The sequence below is a fragment of the Hyla sarda genome, chromosome 5 (assembly GCF_029499605.1).
Source record: "Hyla sarda isolate aHylSar1 chromosome 5, aHylSar1.hap1, whole genome shotgun sequence".
NCBI classification, from domain to species: domain Eukaryota; kingdom Metazoa; phylum Chordata; class Amphibia; order Anura; family Hylidae; genus Hyla; species Hyla sarda.
Genome location: NC_079193.1, coordinates 167659569 through 167676723, shown reverse-complemented (window position 1 = coordinate 167676723; position 17155 = coordinate 167659569). Strand labels below are relative to the sequence as shown.

General features: G+C 39.8%; 1 protein-coding gene across 5 annotated transcripts in view; it reads left to right on the top strand.

Moving 5' to 3' along the window:
• ATP2C1 (ATPase secretory pathway Ca2+ transporting 1) overlaps positions 1–17155 on the top strand; it is a 165532-nt gene that overhangs the window by 108479 nt on the left and 39898 nt on the right. For all 5 annotated transcript variants that reach the window (XR_008844057.1, XM_056520659.1, XM_056520660.1 and 2 more), the window contains 7 exons: positions 494–555; positions 3898–4006; positions 8302–8457; positions 11991–12059; positions 12384–12459; positions 12753–12819; positions 14197–14321. Coding sequence is in view for 4 of the 5 variants with exons in the window: in XM_056520659.1 (XP_056376634.1) it covers positions 494–555; positions 3898–4006; positions 8302–8457; positions 11991–12059; positions 12384–12459; positions 12753–12819; positions 14197–14321 (664 nt within the window). In the remaining variant the exon portion in view is untranslated. The remainder of the gene's footprint in view (positions 1–493; positions 556–3897; positions 4007–8301; positions 8458–11990; positions 12060–12383; positions 12460–12752; positions 12820–14196; positions 14322–17155) is intronic.

Sequence of the window (17155 nt, the reverse complement as noted above, 5' to 3'; positions counted from 1 at the left end):
CCTTTTATTTATTTATTTATTTTTTACTGCCAGCAGTATGAGGGGCAATTAGTCTCATCCTAGAGTACTCCTTTTTAAGAGCTAAAAACTATCTTGAGCCTCTGTTAGAAAACACCATCTAAGGCCCCTTTCACTTCCGTTGCTCCCCGTCAAGAATTGCCACTAAAGTCTCACTTGACTTATTTTTTTCTCCCGTTATTCTCCCTGGCGGCCGTCACACTGCTGTGTCATAACGGCAGTGTGAAAGAAGCCCAAGCAAACTGTTAGCTAAGAAAATACCTAATCAAGGAAAGTGGCCAGCTGTCTACTAACAATTCTATAGTGCTCCTCGGGCTAACTGGGCATTGAAAACTGCTGTAGTATGTAGATTGTAGAAGTAGAGATCCATTCATTCCAACTTGTTTACCATTGTTCTAGTTATCAGAATTGCAGTATAAAAAACACAAGGTAATCAAGAAGTTTACACTTATTTTCTTATCCTTTTCATTTTTAGGAGTATCGGTCAGAGAAATCACTGGAAGAACTGAGCAAGCTAGTACCACCAGAATGTCACTGGTAGGATTTCATTTATGATTTACTAGTTTTCTAATTTGAAGTGAAAGTACACACATTTGCCCAGATTTATAAAGCTTTGTGAGAGAAAAAGTGGAGTGATTTCTCCACAGCAACCAATCACAGTTCAGCTTTCACTTTACCAGAGCTCCTTAGCTGAGCTGTGATTGGCTGCTGTGGGAAAATCCCTCCACTTTTTCTCTCACACAGTTTGATAAATCTGGGCCTGATTAATGAAGAGTGGAGTGTAGGTTTCTTGGTGGGATTTACATTTTTTTCTATGGTATTTACTAAGGTTTCCCTACATTTTTCACTTTTCTCTACACTTTGTTTTTTTTACACATGCTCTGATCTGTAGGTTTTTCCTCAGCTCAAATCCACCACATTTTCTGTGGAAACATTAGTAAATAAGTTGGGTTTTTGTGAACAAAAAATTGGGAACACGCCCCTTTTTGGTGACCAAACCCCCTTTTTCTAGACGGGCACGCCCCTTTTTCAGGTTTCTCAGTAGAATGGAGAGTTAGTCAGGTTTTTTTCAGTTCCGGCACAGACGGAATTTCTGGCGCAATGCACCTGAATCTGGCGCACAACCTGACAACACATGTCGGGATTGCAATAGTAAATGAGGGCCAGTGTTGTGTATTAATGTGAATGCCTTGATTGACACGAAGTGCAAATGAACTTTCTGCTTTGTACAGTATTGCAAAATTGATAGAATATGTACTGTGTACAGTTTATTTGGAATTTCTCAATTTTCTTATGTTGCAGCCTTGTCTATAATCGCAAAGTGAAAACAGAATGTTTAAAATGTTTGCTTATTTAAGAAAAACTAAAATATTGCCTTGACAGAAGTATTCAGACCCTTTACTCAGTACTTAGTGGAAGCACCTTTTGGCAGTGATTACAGTCTTGTGTATAGTGTCACAGGGTTTGCATACATCAGTTTGGGGATTGTCTGCTATTCTTCTCTGTAGATCCTCTCAGGTTGGATGGGGACTGTCAGTGACATTTCCAGGCCTCTTCAGAGAGGTTTCATTGGGATCAAGGTGTCCAGGACATTCAGAGTTGTCTCTAAGCCATTCCTGTGTTGTCTTGAGCATGTGCTTAGGGTTGTTGTCTTGTGTTCTTGGCCCAGCCTAAGGTCCAGAGCGCTCCATATCAGGTTTTCATTAAATATACCTTTCTACTTTGCTCCATGTTTTTTTTCCCTTTAACCCTGCCCAGTGTTCCTGTCCTTAACATCCTCCTCACAGCATAATGCTTCCACCACCATGCTTTAATGTGGGAAGGGTATTGGGTAGGTGAAGAGGTTTTAATTTGGAGGCCAGAAAGTTCAGTCTTGGTTTCATCAGACGAGGGAATCTTGTTTCTCAGTTTGAGAGTCCCCTTTTTGGTGCTTTTTGTTTTGTTTTTATTTTATTTATTTATTTTGCAGACTCAAGGGGGGCTTTTATGTACCATTCTATCCCATCAAGCCCAAATTGGTGGAGTGCTGCAGTGATGGATCATTATCCAATCTGCACACTGGATCTTTGGAGCTTATCCAGAGTGACCATTGGGTTCTTGGTCACCTCTCTTACCAAGGCCCATCTTCCCTGATTTCTTAGTTTTATGGACCGGCCAGCTCTAGGAGGTGTCCTGGTTTTTCCAAACTTCCTCTGTTTAAGAATTATAGAGGCCACTGTGACTCCAATCAAGGTGGAGAAACATCTGAGAGGATTAAGAGAAATGGGAGGAGCCAGAGCTAAAGGTCATACGTCCTAGGAGAGCGAGAGAGAGAGAGCGCGCGCTATGGGAAGAGCAGCACGTCAAGTTTCAGGTTTAGGGTGGTGCACGCAGTCTAGACAGCCTTGGTCAGGGTCCAAAATGCAGATCCAAGAACAAAGGCTGCAGCAGCAGTAGTCGGATGAATGCAAAAGTAGGTGTTTTTATTCCATTTTCAAATACAACATGCAACATTTCAGCTGCCCATGCAGCCTTTTTCAAGTATGCTTAAAAAAGATGCATTGGCAGCTGAAACATTTCATGCTGCAGCAGCCTTTGTTCTTGGAAAGATAAATGGCTACATATACAGATCGTAAAAATTTTTTCAATTTTTTTAGATAATGAATTGAACTAGATGATGGATTTATGCATATTATATTTTTCACATTAATGGTAGCTGATTTATATATGTGTGTGTATGTATATATATATATATATATATATATATATATATATATATATATATATATATATAATTATAATAATTTTTTTTCTCTATATATAAATCAATCAAACAAACAATCAATGTGTTATTTCCATTGTGCGCTGCTTGAAAATAATTGGGTGAGCTGGTTGGACTTCATGTGGTGTGGAGAGAGCTTTTTTTGCTGCTTAAAGGGGTACTTATCTGGAAAATATATATTAATTATTTATATATATATATATATATATATATATATATATATATATATATATATTAATTATATATATATATATATATATATATATATATATATATATATTAATTATATATATATATATATATATATATATATATATATATATATATATATATATATATATATTAATTATATATATATATATATATATATATATATATATATATATATATATATATATATATATATATTAATTATTTATATATATATATATATATATATATTTTTTTTTTTAAATCAACTGGTTGCAGAAAGTTAAACAGATTTGCAAATTACTTCTGTTTATTTAAAAATCTTAATCCTTCCAGTACTTATCAGCTGCTGATAGCTCCACATGAAATTCTTTTCTTTTTGAATTTCCTTTCTGTCTGATCACAGTGCTCTCTGCTGACACCTCTGTCCATTTTAGGAACTGTCCAGAGTAGGAGCAAATCCCCATAGCAAACATATACTGCTCTGGACAGTTCCTGACATGGACAGAGGTGTCAGCAGAGAGCACTGTAGTCAGACAGAAAGGAAATTCAAAAAGAAAAGAATTTCCTGTGGAATATACAGCAGCTAAGTACTGGAAGGATTAAGATTTTTAAATAAAAGCAATTTACAAATCTGTTTAACTCTCTGGCACCAGTGGGAACAAAGTTTTCCTGTGGAGTACCTCTTTAAGCAGAGTACCCCTTTAAGCAGTGAGTCCAGGGTTCCAGATTCTGTGTGCCCCACCAACATTATTTTTCAAACTACTGGGTTATGCTGTTCTTCTTTTACGTTTACATAGATAGCCACGTAGAAAGCTACAAAGATATAGTAGAAAGATGCCAAGGTAAAGAGACTGGATGAAACATTCTAAGAATAGAAATGAGATAATTGTGATGTATTTCATTTTCCTTTATTAATCAATGTAAAGCATCCGAGAAGGAAGGCTGGAACACACACTCGCCAGGGATTTGGTGCCTGGAGATACAGTTTGTCTATCAGTTGGAGACAGAGTTCCTGCAGACTTGCGGTTGTTTGAGGTGAGTGCTTCTAGTTGGCTTTTCTTTACACAGAAAATGATCTCCTTCCAGTGACTAAAGCGCTGTCGCCAGGCGGTATTTCTCTCCTCCATAGCAAATTGTACATGTTGAATAAATATGCTTTCAAAACTTGTTAGTTTTCGTGTTTAGACTTCACTAACTGCAAAACTGTACTTCAGGACTCTAAATAGAATCTCTCTTCCTTTCCAATTGAGGATAGACATGGGGAACATTGTGGAATCATCCTCAACACCTCCTCCCCTAGTGAGGTGTACTGCTTATCACAGATGTATCTTTTACACAGTGTATATCAAACTCCCACATTTTGGCCTTAGGAAGGACTCAAACTGTTCCTGGTGTCACCTACCCAAAACCGATCTCAATTATTTGAAGCAATCTTGTACTAGACTGGAAGCTATTTGGGGGAAATCTCCACCTATTCTCTCTAGGGTGTGTGGAGTTGAGACATTCATTCTGGGGTATGCTGACCACTTGAGAATGCTTTTCATGGTCTGCAAACTCGTAGCTCAACTTTAGGTAGATGAAACCTCCCGACTGTAGCGGAGTTCATTAACAGAGTTAACTGGTTCATGAACTTGGAAAAGAGAATGTATCACAAACGCTGTAACACTGTACGCAAACTTGAGATCCTTTGGGGGAGGGGGTGTTAATTGATGAGTCTGAATTAGCCTCTAGAGCAATGGTTAGCAATTTTTATTTTTATTTTTTTTTGCCCCTTGGCAGCCAATTTCCAAAAATTGTAGCCCTCATGTAGATATGTTTGTAATTGATAATACTATTCCAAATTTATATGCTTCTTCCTTAAACCATATCCTCTCCACTAATATGCCTCTGGGAGCTGGCCAGCCCTGCCCTAGGCAGCTGTCTTGTTTACCTTGTGGCAGCCCCGGCCCTGAATACACCTTTTCTTTAAACCTCCTCCCCAACATGCCTCCTCTCCTCCACTTAGCCACCTCCTTTTACCTTCTCCTCCTCTGCTTATTAACCGAACAATGACTGATCCAAATGGATACAAACGGATAACATCTGTTTGCATCCGTTATCTTTTTTTTTTTTTTTTTTTGACGAGAGAAGAACGGGACGGGTCTAGACGGCCGTATGAACACAGCCTTACCTCTTATTACATTTTCCCCGTCACTGACGCATAACATGCCAGCTGTCTCAATAAATAATAAAGGTTAATTGCAAGTGTTTGGTAATAGGGTGATATCTAAGTGACAAACACACAGGCCCATTTACACAAGGAGGAGGGAGTAATACAAAAAGTAAAATGTATTGTATGAAGGGAACAATGAGTAACTCTTATTGGAGGAGCACTGCCTTAGCTGCAGAGATGGGGGGGTTTATTTCTCTACACATTACTGGAATGCCTTGCCCTTTTATATAGATGGACTGCTGGCAAATGAGGCAGAAAATGTACCACATTCTAGGCATAGCAGGAGCTCACAGGTTTTGCTGTTGTTTAGACTCTCTAAGTGTGTCCCGTGTTAGAGGTTTCCCTTCATGCTTTAATCTTCTCAATCATTTCCTCCTGTAATGGATCCTCACTGAGAAGGTTCTGCCGCTGTCTCATATGCTTGTACAGGGCCGCAGTTCATGCTGTGCAGGTTTGCTCTTGCTTTGATTCTAGCCGTGTAATAGGAACGCATTTGCTGAAATGAGAGACAAGTGAAAAGAGCAGTGACAATATTGTCTTAGAAAACTATTTCATCTGCAAAAAAAGCTTCAAAGCAAGAAAGGTAAAAGCCTTAGCGGTCTACCATCTGCTTGCTGGCGAAGTTGCGGCTTTAAACCTGTGAGCTGAAAGGGGCTTGCTTTACATGAAATGAGGTTAATACATTTTGTAAGGAATGGAAATCTCCAGCCCACAATAGAGAGAAAGATGAGCAACAAACCAACAATTTGGATCATAGTCGCTCATGGCTTGTGCATTAACCCAGTCGTGCTCACTTACATATATCCTAGCAAAAATAACTTGTCTACCAACATTCATTAGGAACAATAGGGGATGGCACAATACAAGTAAGCATTATCATCTATTAATATTTCATGGTGGATACAGGTATTTACTCAAATGTTAGGAAAACCCCTTTAATAACTTTTCTCTCAATGTTCCCTATTAGAGGGGTACTTCGCCCCTAGGCATCTTATCCCCTATCCAAAGGACCCGTGAACTTCACTCCGTGCTGGATGTCTCGGGTGCTGCAGCAGAGATCGCGGGGGTCCTTTTGGATAGGGGATAAGATGTGAGCGGGGTGTGACCATGACGTCACAAGCCTCCTGTGCTGCACCCGCCGCTCTAAACGAATGCCGGGTTCAGCAGAGAGATCGTGGGGGTCCCCAGCAGTGGGACCCCTGCAATCAGACATCTTATCCCCCTATCCTTTGGATCTTATGGAGAAGATGTCTAGGGGCATCTCTCTCTGGAGTATAGGTCATCCGTATTGCATTGCTAGAGGTCAAACTCCCAGCACCTAATGCCTATTTATTTATTTATAATAGGCTATAGCAGATCCATAAAACCGTTGCAGGACCCATTCAATTTTTTAACTTTTTTATTTATTTATTTTTTTTGGGGGGGGGGGGGGGGGGGTTGTTTTTACGCAGTGCACTTTTATGGTAAAACTGATATGTAAACTTTATTCTGTGGTTTTGTATAATTATGACACTTCCAATCTTTAAATGCGTTTTTTTTTTTTTATGATTGTACTACTTTAAACCCCTTGAGGAAAAGGCCAATTTAAATTTTTTTATGAAATAATCTGCATGTTCTCGAAGCAGACACACACTCCCCGCGGCAGCCCTATGTGCGCAGTGAGGTTTGGAGGCGGGCCTGCAAGTTAGTCATGTTGACACGCTGGCACCGCCTCCAAACCTCAGTGCACATACAGAGCTGCCGCAGGAAAGCCTGTCTGCTCATAGGAGAATACACTGCAGGTTTTGCACAGTGAAATATGCGGTGTATGTATGCGTAATGGTTAATTTTACCCTTAAAATGGAAAAAGGGAGTGATGTATATTTTTATTAGGAGAGGACTTCTGAGAATAGCTGTAACTCACCCACTAGCCTTCATAATGTACGGCACTGTAGTGAGTTACTTGGCGCACAGTGCCATACATTTACAGCGCAGTTATGAAGAAAGTGCAAGCTTCATAGCTGCACTATAAATGTATGGTGCTGTGCGCAAGTTACTACAATTATGGCTCATGTCCTAAAGGGGTTAATGTAATGATGAAATTATTTCAGATATTTCCACAATTAGTACATAGAAAATCTGCACCAAACTTCACATGCTGTGGGTCACTTTCCCTCTCCAGCTGCTCCGTTTCCTTGTTGTAGGAGTTTAAAGTGATACCAAATCTAATTTTACATGGATCTACCCTCCAGGGTTTCTCAGTAGACTTGTGACCATTTCCTTTAGATGCTGTAGTCACCAATCACAGCTCTGCCCTCATGGCACTGAGCTTGTATTGCATCCAAGCAGCATTATCTAGGGCAGGGTTTCCCAACCAGGGCACCTCAAGATGTTGCAAAACTACAACTCCTAGCATGCCTGGACAGCCTTTGGCTGTCCAGGCATGCTAGGAGTTGTAGTTTTGCAACACCTGGAGGCACCCTGGTTGGGAAACGCTGATCTAGGGAAATAAATAGCAGGTGAATATCCCTTTCAGGTACGGACTTGCATAGAATATTTGAAGTCCTGTCTGGAGAGGCTTTTTAATCAGATTGAACTGAGCATTATTATGTCCTTGTGTCTCCGGATGAGTTACACTTTAGGTCAGGAGAAAACTTGGCATCGCTTTATAAATTGACAGCGAATAGAGAACATTAGAAATGCTGTAATGTTGTGTGGTGAAAACCCATCTAACATGACCCTGCAAAGCTGATCAGAATGCACATGGAGGAAGTGAATCTAGCCCATTGCATCGCGATCTATCAAATTGTCAAGTGCACGGAGCCCAGGGGATGCTGGAAGAAAATAAATTTCCCTGTCCGCTAAAGAAGAGAGATTGCTTTTGTTAACTGGTGCACTGCTGAGTAACCAGTTTGCTGCTTCTCGTATATTAGGCATCCCTTACATATAAGCTTTAAATGTTTATCAATGTGGGTTTTATAGGAGTGGGAAAGTCCCCATATACACAGTATATATATATATATATATATCCTATCCCGTTACTGCTGTACATAACCACTACCAGCAAAATATAATGTGATTACAATACATATTTTTTTGCATGCCTTTTAAATCACTGCAATCCTTTTTCTTCTGTAAGGCTATGGATCTATCTGTGGATGAATCCAGTTTAACAGGAGAGACTTCTCCAAGCTCCAAATCCACAACCCCTCAACCAGCTGCCACTAATGGAGACCTCACATCCAGAAGCAACATCGCCTTCATGGGGACACTTGTTAGATGTGGCAAAGCAAAGGTAAACAGGATTGCAAACTTATTTATCTGACTATTCTTTTCCTCTTTTTAAATACTTGATATGTACTATTGCTGAGGTTATCCCATCTTATGACAAATCCCTTGTGTGTGCCTTTACTTCTTGCTGGGGTGAGATCACTGGAACACGAGGCTGCATTGCTACTAAAGCACAGTGGGCTCTTCATATTTTCCCCCAGTACAGTTATTCCCAAACCAGGGCTCTGCAGATAATACAACCACATTCTCTTTTATTTCAGGGATTGGTGAGGGTTCAAGTGGTTAGACTTCCCAACCTTAATATGAAGTAACTGGTGATGTGTAATAATGTATGGGGTAGACGTTAGAAACATGCACATTCGCTTTTATGTAGACAACTAAAAAATATATACACACAACTTTTAAATGCTGGTAGCTGTAGCCAAGGGTATTTGTTTACTCTCAGCCCTGGCAGGCCTGTACCCAGATAATTTCAGGTGTCAGCATTTTTAGACATTACACCTGTCAGCTGCCTAGCCACAGGCACAAGTGACCATGCTGCCAGCAAAAGTCCCACACCTGCATTGTGTGTATGTGCATAGAATTCCTCAACATTTAAAATCGCAACACCAAGAAGGAAAAAATGTGGAATTATGAAGATCACAGGATCCATAGACATTAATCATATGGAAATGATTTATAAGATACAACATTTTCAAAACCTCTCCATTTTGAATCTCCTTTTTTATAGTTTCGAGTAGGAGTGCCACAGACTGAAACACATACTTACATGTCTTGGCATGCCATCAGTGAGGTTATTATGGTTGTCTAAGGAATGTTCTGCCATGCTAAATGTACTTAGCACACAAATCATCAGGGTCCGCTGCTGTCAGCTCACTTAGCAGTTGCCGACCATTGATGTCCCAGATGTGCTTGATGGGAGACGAGTCCAGAGATGCTGCAGGCCATGGTAGCACATTAAGCAATGCAGGCTGCTCACAGTAGCATGAGCAACATCCAAAAGAATAGCTGTCCAGCACCAAACTCTAAGAAGGAACTTTATATAGATTGCCATAGGAGACATCAAACGGAATCAGATGACGTGACGTGAGTCAGTTTGATATTTCCTATGGCAATCTAAATAAAGTTCCTTCTTAGAGTTTGGCGCTGGACAGCTATTCTTTTATTTATGGGACGCAGTCCATGTCTGGTCCGTGCACCAACCTGGGGGTGAGCAGAAATATATATCTCTATCGTCAATCAGATTGGTTGGTACAGACAACAAGTCAACTTTTCCTCGCACAGGTCTTGATAAATCTCCCCCTGTGTTCCTAAAATGCCTAGATATTTTCAGAGGTTAAAAATCAACATTTTTGCTTTGAGCATTCATAGCTCTACAGTCAGAAACTTCACTTGTAATAGTAATCTCCAAATTCACAATGCATATCCATACCCTTAAACATGGGGTTATTAGAATTATTGAGTAAAAGAGAGTTGACATTGAAAAGTAAGGAATCTGTAGAGAGAATGGTGCAGATCCTGCTAGAGATGAGCGAAGTTACAGTACTTCGATTCTGCACGAGCTTCTCGGCTCGGCAGTTGCTGACTTAAGCCTGAGTTCAGCTTTCAGGTGCTCCGGTGGGCTGGAGACTCTCTCCTAGGACTGTATCCACCTTTTCCAGCCCACCCAGCCGTAACTTCGCTCATCTCTAGAAGTACTGTAACTTCGCTCATCTCTAGATCCTGCATAAGAACCTGCCAGTAGCTGTTTCATTATAATTTCACGTTGCATGAAGTCCCAACGACTCGTGAGATCCATGGGGTTACATCAGGATCTTTTCAAGACCACCTGGCTTTATTTAAATAATGCTTTATTCTCATGTTTAAATACATATTTCAAGCACTGTGCAGAAGCTTTCATTTGTTACATGATCCAGCATGCAATGTTTCGGTTGGAGAGGTCCCTTTCCCCAAGCTTGAGGAAGGGATGCTTCCCCCCCCAAAAACAGTGCAGACTGGAACAAGCTGAAACAACCGTCCTGCATGCTGCGCCATTATTCCTGTTGAATAGCATTGAATCTGCAACACATTTACCAAACAAAGCCTAAATCCCTTACGGTCTGGACAGTTATGAAGACTAAATGTTAATGGGCCTAAAAATACCATTCTTTTCAGTTTTGTGTTCTTGAGATTGTTTCTGAGGAGCTATTTGCATTTAAATTTCTTTGAAGCCTGTAACCTACTGAATTGTACAGAGTTGCCTGTTGACCCTGTTACCTTCTGTAATGTATAGTGGTTAGGAAATCCTGGCTCACTATCTTCTAATTCTAAGAGTTCTCTCCTTTGTGGGGCTGCAGGTGCCAGTAGTCGAATTAGCTATGAATTTTAGAGCTTTGTCACCTTTCACTTGCAGAATAAGTGTATTAATAAATCCTAACTGATTTACTTAGTATGGAAAGCTGCTTAATATGAATTAAGTTTGTCCTGCATACTGAATTTAATCCACGCAATAGTAAGCAATTCTACATGTGTTTGACTGACTGGTCATTTCCATACAGTGGACTTATCGTACTCACCCATACCAAAAGGGGTGGATGAGGGGTAGGGGGCTCTTTGTTAAAGATTTCCCATTTTACTTACTAAAACGTGTTGGATAACTGAGTAACAGTGTAGTGTGTATTCACACATGCTGGATACACAATTGCGCAGTTGTAAAATCAGATGTTGTGGACTTTTCAAGGCAGTCAATAGAACATGAGAATTGCCTTGTAAAGTTGCAATTGCAGTTCTAATACTGTGGATTTTTTCAACATCCAATCTACAGCGGATCCTGTGTGTGAATGCACGCTAAGGGCTCGTTCCCACGAGTGGATTTCTTTTCAAACTGGCAGCGAATCTCCTGCTACGAGTTTGAAAAGGGGCGGGGTCTCTGTGTGCTGCCCGCAGCAGATTTTCGCCAGCGGAGTTTGAAAAAATTTCCGATTGTGTGAACGAGCCCTAAGGGTGTATTCACACATACAGTATCCTGAGCATATTTGATGCAGCAGATTGCAATTTAAACTAAATAACTGAACACAGCAAAAATATACTCGGATGACTCAAAATCAATTTAAAATACAATGCTATGGAATTATTTTTTTTTCCATTGTATAGGTGGGTGACATTCACTGATGGATGACTTTCCCCATTACTAATTTTATATACTGAATTTTAGACTACAAGACAATGGAGCCTGAAATTGTGCAATACAGGTCATAGCCTCCAATGTCTTTAAATGGGGCAGTGGCTCCGTACGAACACATTTTACCAGTGAGTGAAATGCTAAATGATTTAGGGTAATACTCTGGATTTTTAGAACAGTCTCTTATAATGTACAGTTCACATTTTTTTTTCAATCCTATTATCCTACATATGAAAATGAACCACCCGGATAACTCTCTTACATGTTCAGGAGTACAGTAAACCTGTGTGTCTTGTTTTACTTAATATTATTTATAGATGTCTGTAGATTCCTGCAGAAGTGTATTCTGGTAAAGAGATGATACATCTTGTTTACAGGGTATTGTCATTGGAACTGGTGAAAACTCTGAATTTGGAGAAGTTTTTAAGATGATGCAAGCTGAAGAGGTGAGTTATTGGACATGTTCTATTGTAGCAGTTTCCAGTAACATATATGTATAACGTTTTTAAAAGGGCTGGATTTTCCCCAAGTCGGGGCTGTTGCCTTGGGGTATGGGTGCTTTTGATATGATATGATGCTTGTCATACAAGCATTAGGCCTTTTTTCCTTCTCCTTTCCCTTAGAGATGGAATGAGCCACAAGTTGCATGTTCTTGCTTTACCAGATGGCATTTTACAAATGCACCCACAGGTCATGATGTTTTATGCCTCAATCTGTTGTGTTGAATAACTAATTTTTACATCTACTCTTCCCCTTTACTTTCTTTCTAGGCACCTAAAACACCACTTCAAAAAAGCATGGATATTTTGGGAAAGCAGCTCTCCTTGTACTCATTTGGTATTATAGGTGAGCATCTCTCCCTTCCGGTGTGAAGTATTGATCATCTTTTATTCACAGTTACAGTCACTCGGCTATTACAGCAGTAAATGATCTCTTGGGAAGTGTTTCTGGCTCTGTTTTAGCTGCCTTTCATTTGCTATCCCGCTCATCAATACTAAATAAACACTGCATATTTCTTTTAAAATATATTTTCCTATAGCATCAGGGTTTCGTGTTAATGTCTGTTCTATTTCTAAATATACTTTTGTTTCTGTGGTGCTAACTAAGCAATGTGTTTTCTTTGCACATGATTTATCTAGGTATCATCATGCTGGTGGGGTGGTTACAAGGGAAACACATACTTGACATGTTCACTATTGGTGTAAGGTAAGTGTTTCGTAGAAACCGTGTTGCACATATGTATTACAGTAACAAAACCTGGACCCCCATTGTTCAAGTAAATGGCACCTGGTTCATCTAAACTCTAGGAGGGTCCAGGCCTTATGGCCCTGATAGAAATTCTATTGTAAAGGTGGACTACATTTTTATACACTAAATGGTGTGCCCCATGGCCATTACAGAGGTGTTCCAAATAGTATGGAAACCAATATAACATTTGCACTCAGATTTTAATGATTGCACATATGAAAACAGCCTAGCCTACACATAAGGCGCTACCTAACTTATTTCACAATAACTGACAAAAGCCAATAATACCCTTAATAAGGTCCTTGCTCTCAACACTCTGACTCTCACTAAGATCTTTCAAGTCCACCTGCTTCCAGCACATCACTACCATGAGCTTTCCATCTGATGTTGGCCAGGAAAGGATGTGGTCCTGATCTTTTTTTACCTGTTGTTTCAGTGGCTTATTAATCTGCACGGTTATGTTAGCGTAACCCCCTCAGATTCGTGACAAAGTGATTTTATTGCTGTCACTGCTGTTTTTGAGAGATCACATGTGAAGCACTGGTTTTGCAAGGGGTTAAATGAGCAGAAATGACAGAAACGGCAGCAACAAAGTAAGGAAGAGGTTACAGTAAGGACAGAGTTGTTGCTGGTTGGGATGACAAGCTAAAGGGAGAAAGATTACATTCAGCAGACAGCACTGGTATTAAGACAAGAGAGCTGGACAAACAGCCTCAGCTTGTAGTGGACAGCAGATTGCAGCAAGTAAGGAGCCTAGTGGCTTAGACTATAAAGCTGTTGTTTGAGGGGTTAGAGTCAAATTTTAAATTGAGCGATTTACAAATATGTCAGGAATCACATTGGCTATGAAAGAAGGGACACTGTTTAATACTATAGTGACCATTAAGGCTGCTCGTACCTGTAGTGATAGCAGTACATTGTAAGCACTGTCCTTTACTGCTAACTGCTGCGCTGCATCAGGACCTACTATTGTTTCAACTTGTGATTTACTGCTTATGACCTTGCTGCACCTGGACTTACTATTGTTTCAAGTACTTCTGGGAACCGCATGTACGAGCAGCCTAAACCCAGTTTTTTGGTCTCTCGCCAGCACCGTCTTGCTTTAGACTCTCATAATAGTAAAACTATCTGAAATGATCTTCCATTTAATCTTCATGGGAGATGGCTGGAGTAAAGTAAATGTAATGTGTTACACCATGTAACTTATCTGCGTATTCCGACTGCTCATACATTTTTATCAAAATAATAATGTCTTTAGCTGCCTTTCTTATAAACTGTGGAATGGTGGAGCAGGGCAATGATTCAATCTTACCTTTTAACATTTCTTATTTTCAGTCTTGCCGTGGCAGCTATCCCTGAAGGTCTTCCTATTGTTGTAACTGTAACACTGGCACTTGGCGTGATGAGAATGGTGAAGAAAAGAGCTATTGTAAAGAAATTACCCATCGTGGAAACCCTCGGTATGAATCCCAAATTAAATTCCTGTAGAATGTTCTACCTTACTAGTCCCTTTAGGCAATGTATGAAATCTTCAATGAGGATGAAAATGAAGGTGGATGTGCAGCATTACTGAAGAGTCTGTTCTTTTTTACCAATAACCAGATATGAAGTCTCTTTGAGCTGTTCGGTTCAATAAAACAAATTAAAAACAGAGTATATTATTCCACAAGCAGTGCATTTAGGAGCACAATATTAACTAATAACAGACATTTGTCTAGTACAGATAACGTGGCATATACTGTATTAGATACGGTACATATTAAAAAAGAATAAAAAGAAATGTAGGGATTTTCAAACTAGTATTACAGCAGGGGTGTGGAAATAAAAAAAAAACTACTTGTCCAAGGGACTAAAGCTGAACACAATCTACTTGTCCCTCAAGAAAATCCACTTGTCCTGGCAGATGAAATAATTTCAACCAAAATAGTCTGATCCCCCCCCCCCCCCCCACTAGACCACCAGGGATGGATATAAGATCCTTTAGACACTGCTGACAGCGGTGATCTAATGGGTTAATAGGTGATCGCAGTATGCCAGGCTATTAGCGGGTGAGAGCTGTAGCTCCTCTTACACCCCAGACAAGCCCAGAAAAGTCTAGATATAACTTTTTGATCACCTTATAAAAAATTTCTAATATGAAGTGACCAAAAATGAGCAATTCTGGACAATTATTTACATTTACACCGTTCACCGTACGGTTTAATTAACATTATATTTTAACAGTCTGGACATTTCCACATGCAGCGATACCACTTATGTTTATTTTTGTACATTATTTTTATTTAAAGAAAATTGGAAACTTTTATTAGGGAAGGGGCTTATTCACATGTATACGCACTTTTTACAATATTTTAATCACTATTTTTCAGTCTTCATAGGGACTTATGTGTTACTGGGGGGGGGGGGGGGGGGGGGGAAGGGGGGTTCTTCTTCTCCAGTTTGAGCTGCATTTTGTGTCAGAAAATGCTGGAAGTTGCATTTAGTTACTAGATAACTACAACACCCAGCATGCCCTGATACAGCCTATGGTTGTGTGGGTGTTGCAGCATGTTGCACTGTATAGTAGTACAGTTAAGGTTAGTGTAGGACATGCTGGGAGTTGTAGTTTTGGTTTGTGTCAGCTGCAGAGCCATAGGATGTGTCAAGGAATACTGGGAATTGCAGTTAGTAACTACAACACCCAGCATGCCCTGATGCAGCCTATGGCTCTGCAGCTGACCCGAACCAAAACTACAACTCCCAGCATGTTACACTTTATAGTTCTACAGTTTAGGTTATGGTGCAACATGCTGGGAGTTGTAGTTTTGGTTCGGGCATTCATATATCATACATACACATATCATACATGCACCAGCCACTGCCCCCATATCATACACACACACCCCACCACTGCCCCCCCCCCCACATCATACATTACGTACACACATACTCACACCATACATATACACACATCATACTTACACCCGCCGCTGCCCCCCACATCATACATCACATACATACACACATCACACTTAGACATCATACACACATTATACATTGCATACATATCACACACAGACAGACAGACATCATACACACATCACACATACACTCACACCATACATATACACCATACATATGCACACATCATACATACACCCACCGCTGCCCCCCACATCATACATCACATACACACACACATCACACTTAGACATCATACACACATCATACATTACATACACATCACACTTAGACATTATACACACATTATACATTACATACAGATCACACACAGACTTCATACAATACATACACATCACACACAGAGAAACATCATACACACATCCTACATTACATACACACAGACAGACATCATACACACTTCATACATTACATACACATCACACATAGACAGACATCATGCACACATTATACATTACATACACATCACACATACAGACATCATACAGACATCATACACACATTATCCATTACATACACATCACACACAGACATCGTACACACATCATACATTACATACACATCACACAGACATCATACACACATTATACATTACATACACATCACACACAGACATCATACATTACATACACATCACACAGACAGACATCATACACACATTATACATTACACACACATTATACATTACATACACATCACACACAGACATCGTACACACATCATACATTACATACACATCACACAGACATCATACACACATTATACATTACATACACATCACACACAGACATCATACACACATTATACATTACATACACATCATACACACATTATACATTACATACACATCACACACAGACATTATACATTACATACACATCACACACAGACATCATACACACATTATACATTACATACACATCATACACACATTATACATTACATACACATCACACACAGAGACATCATACACACATTATACATTACATACACATCACACACAGACATTATACACACATCATACATTACATACACATCACACAGACATCATACACACATCATACATTACATACACATCACACAGACATCATACACACATCACACATACACTCACACCATACATATACACCAGTGTTTCCCAACCAGGGTGCCTCCAGCTGTTGCAAAACTACAACTCCCAGCATGCCCAGGGCATGCTGGGAGTTGTAGTTTTGCAACAGCGGGAGGCACCCTGGTTGGGAAACACTGATATACACCATACATATGCACACATCATACATACACCTGCCGCTGCCCCCCCCCCCAAATCATACATTACATACACATCACACAT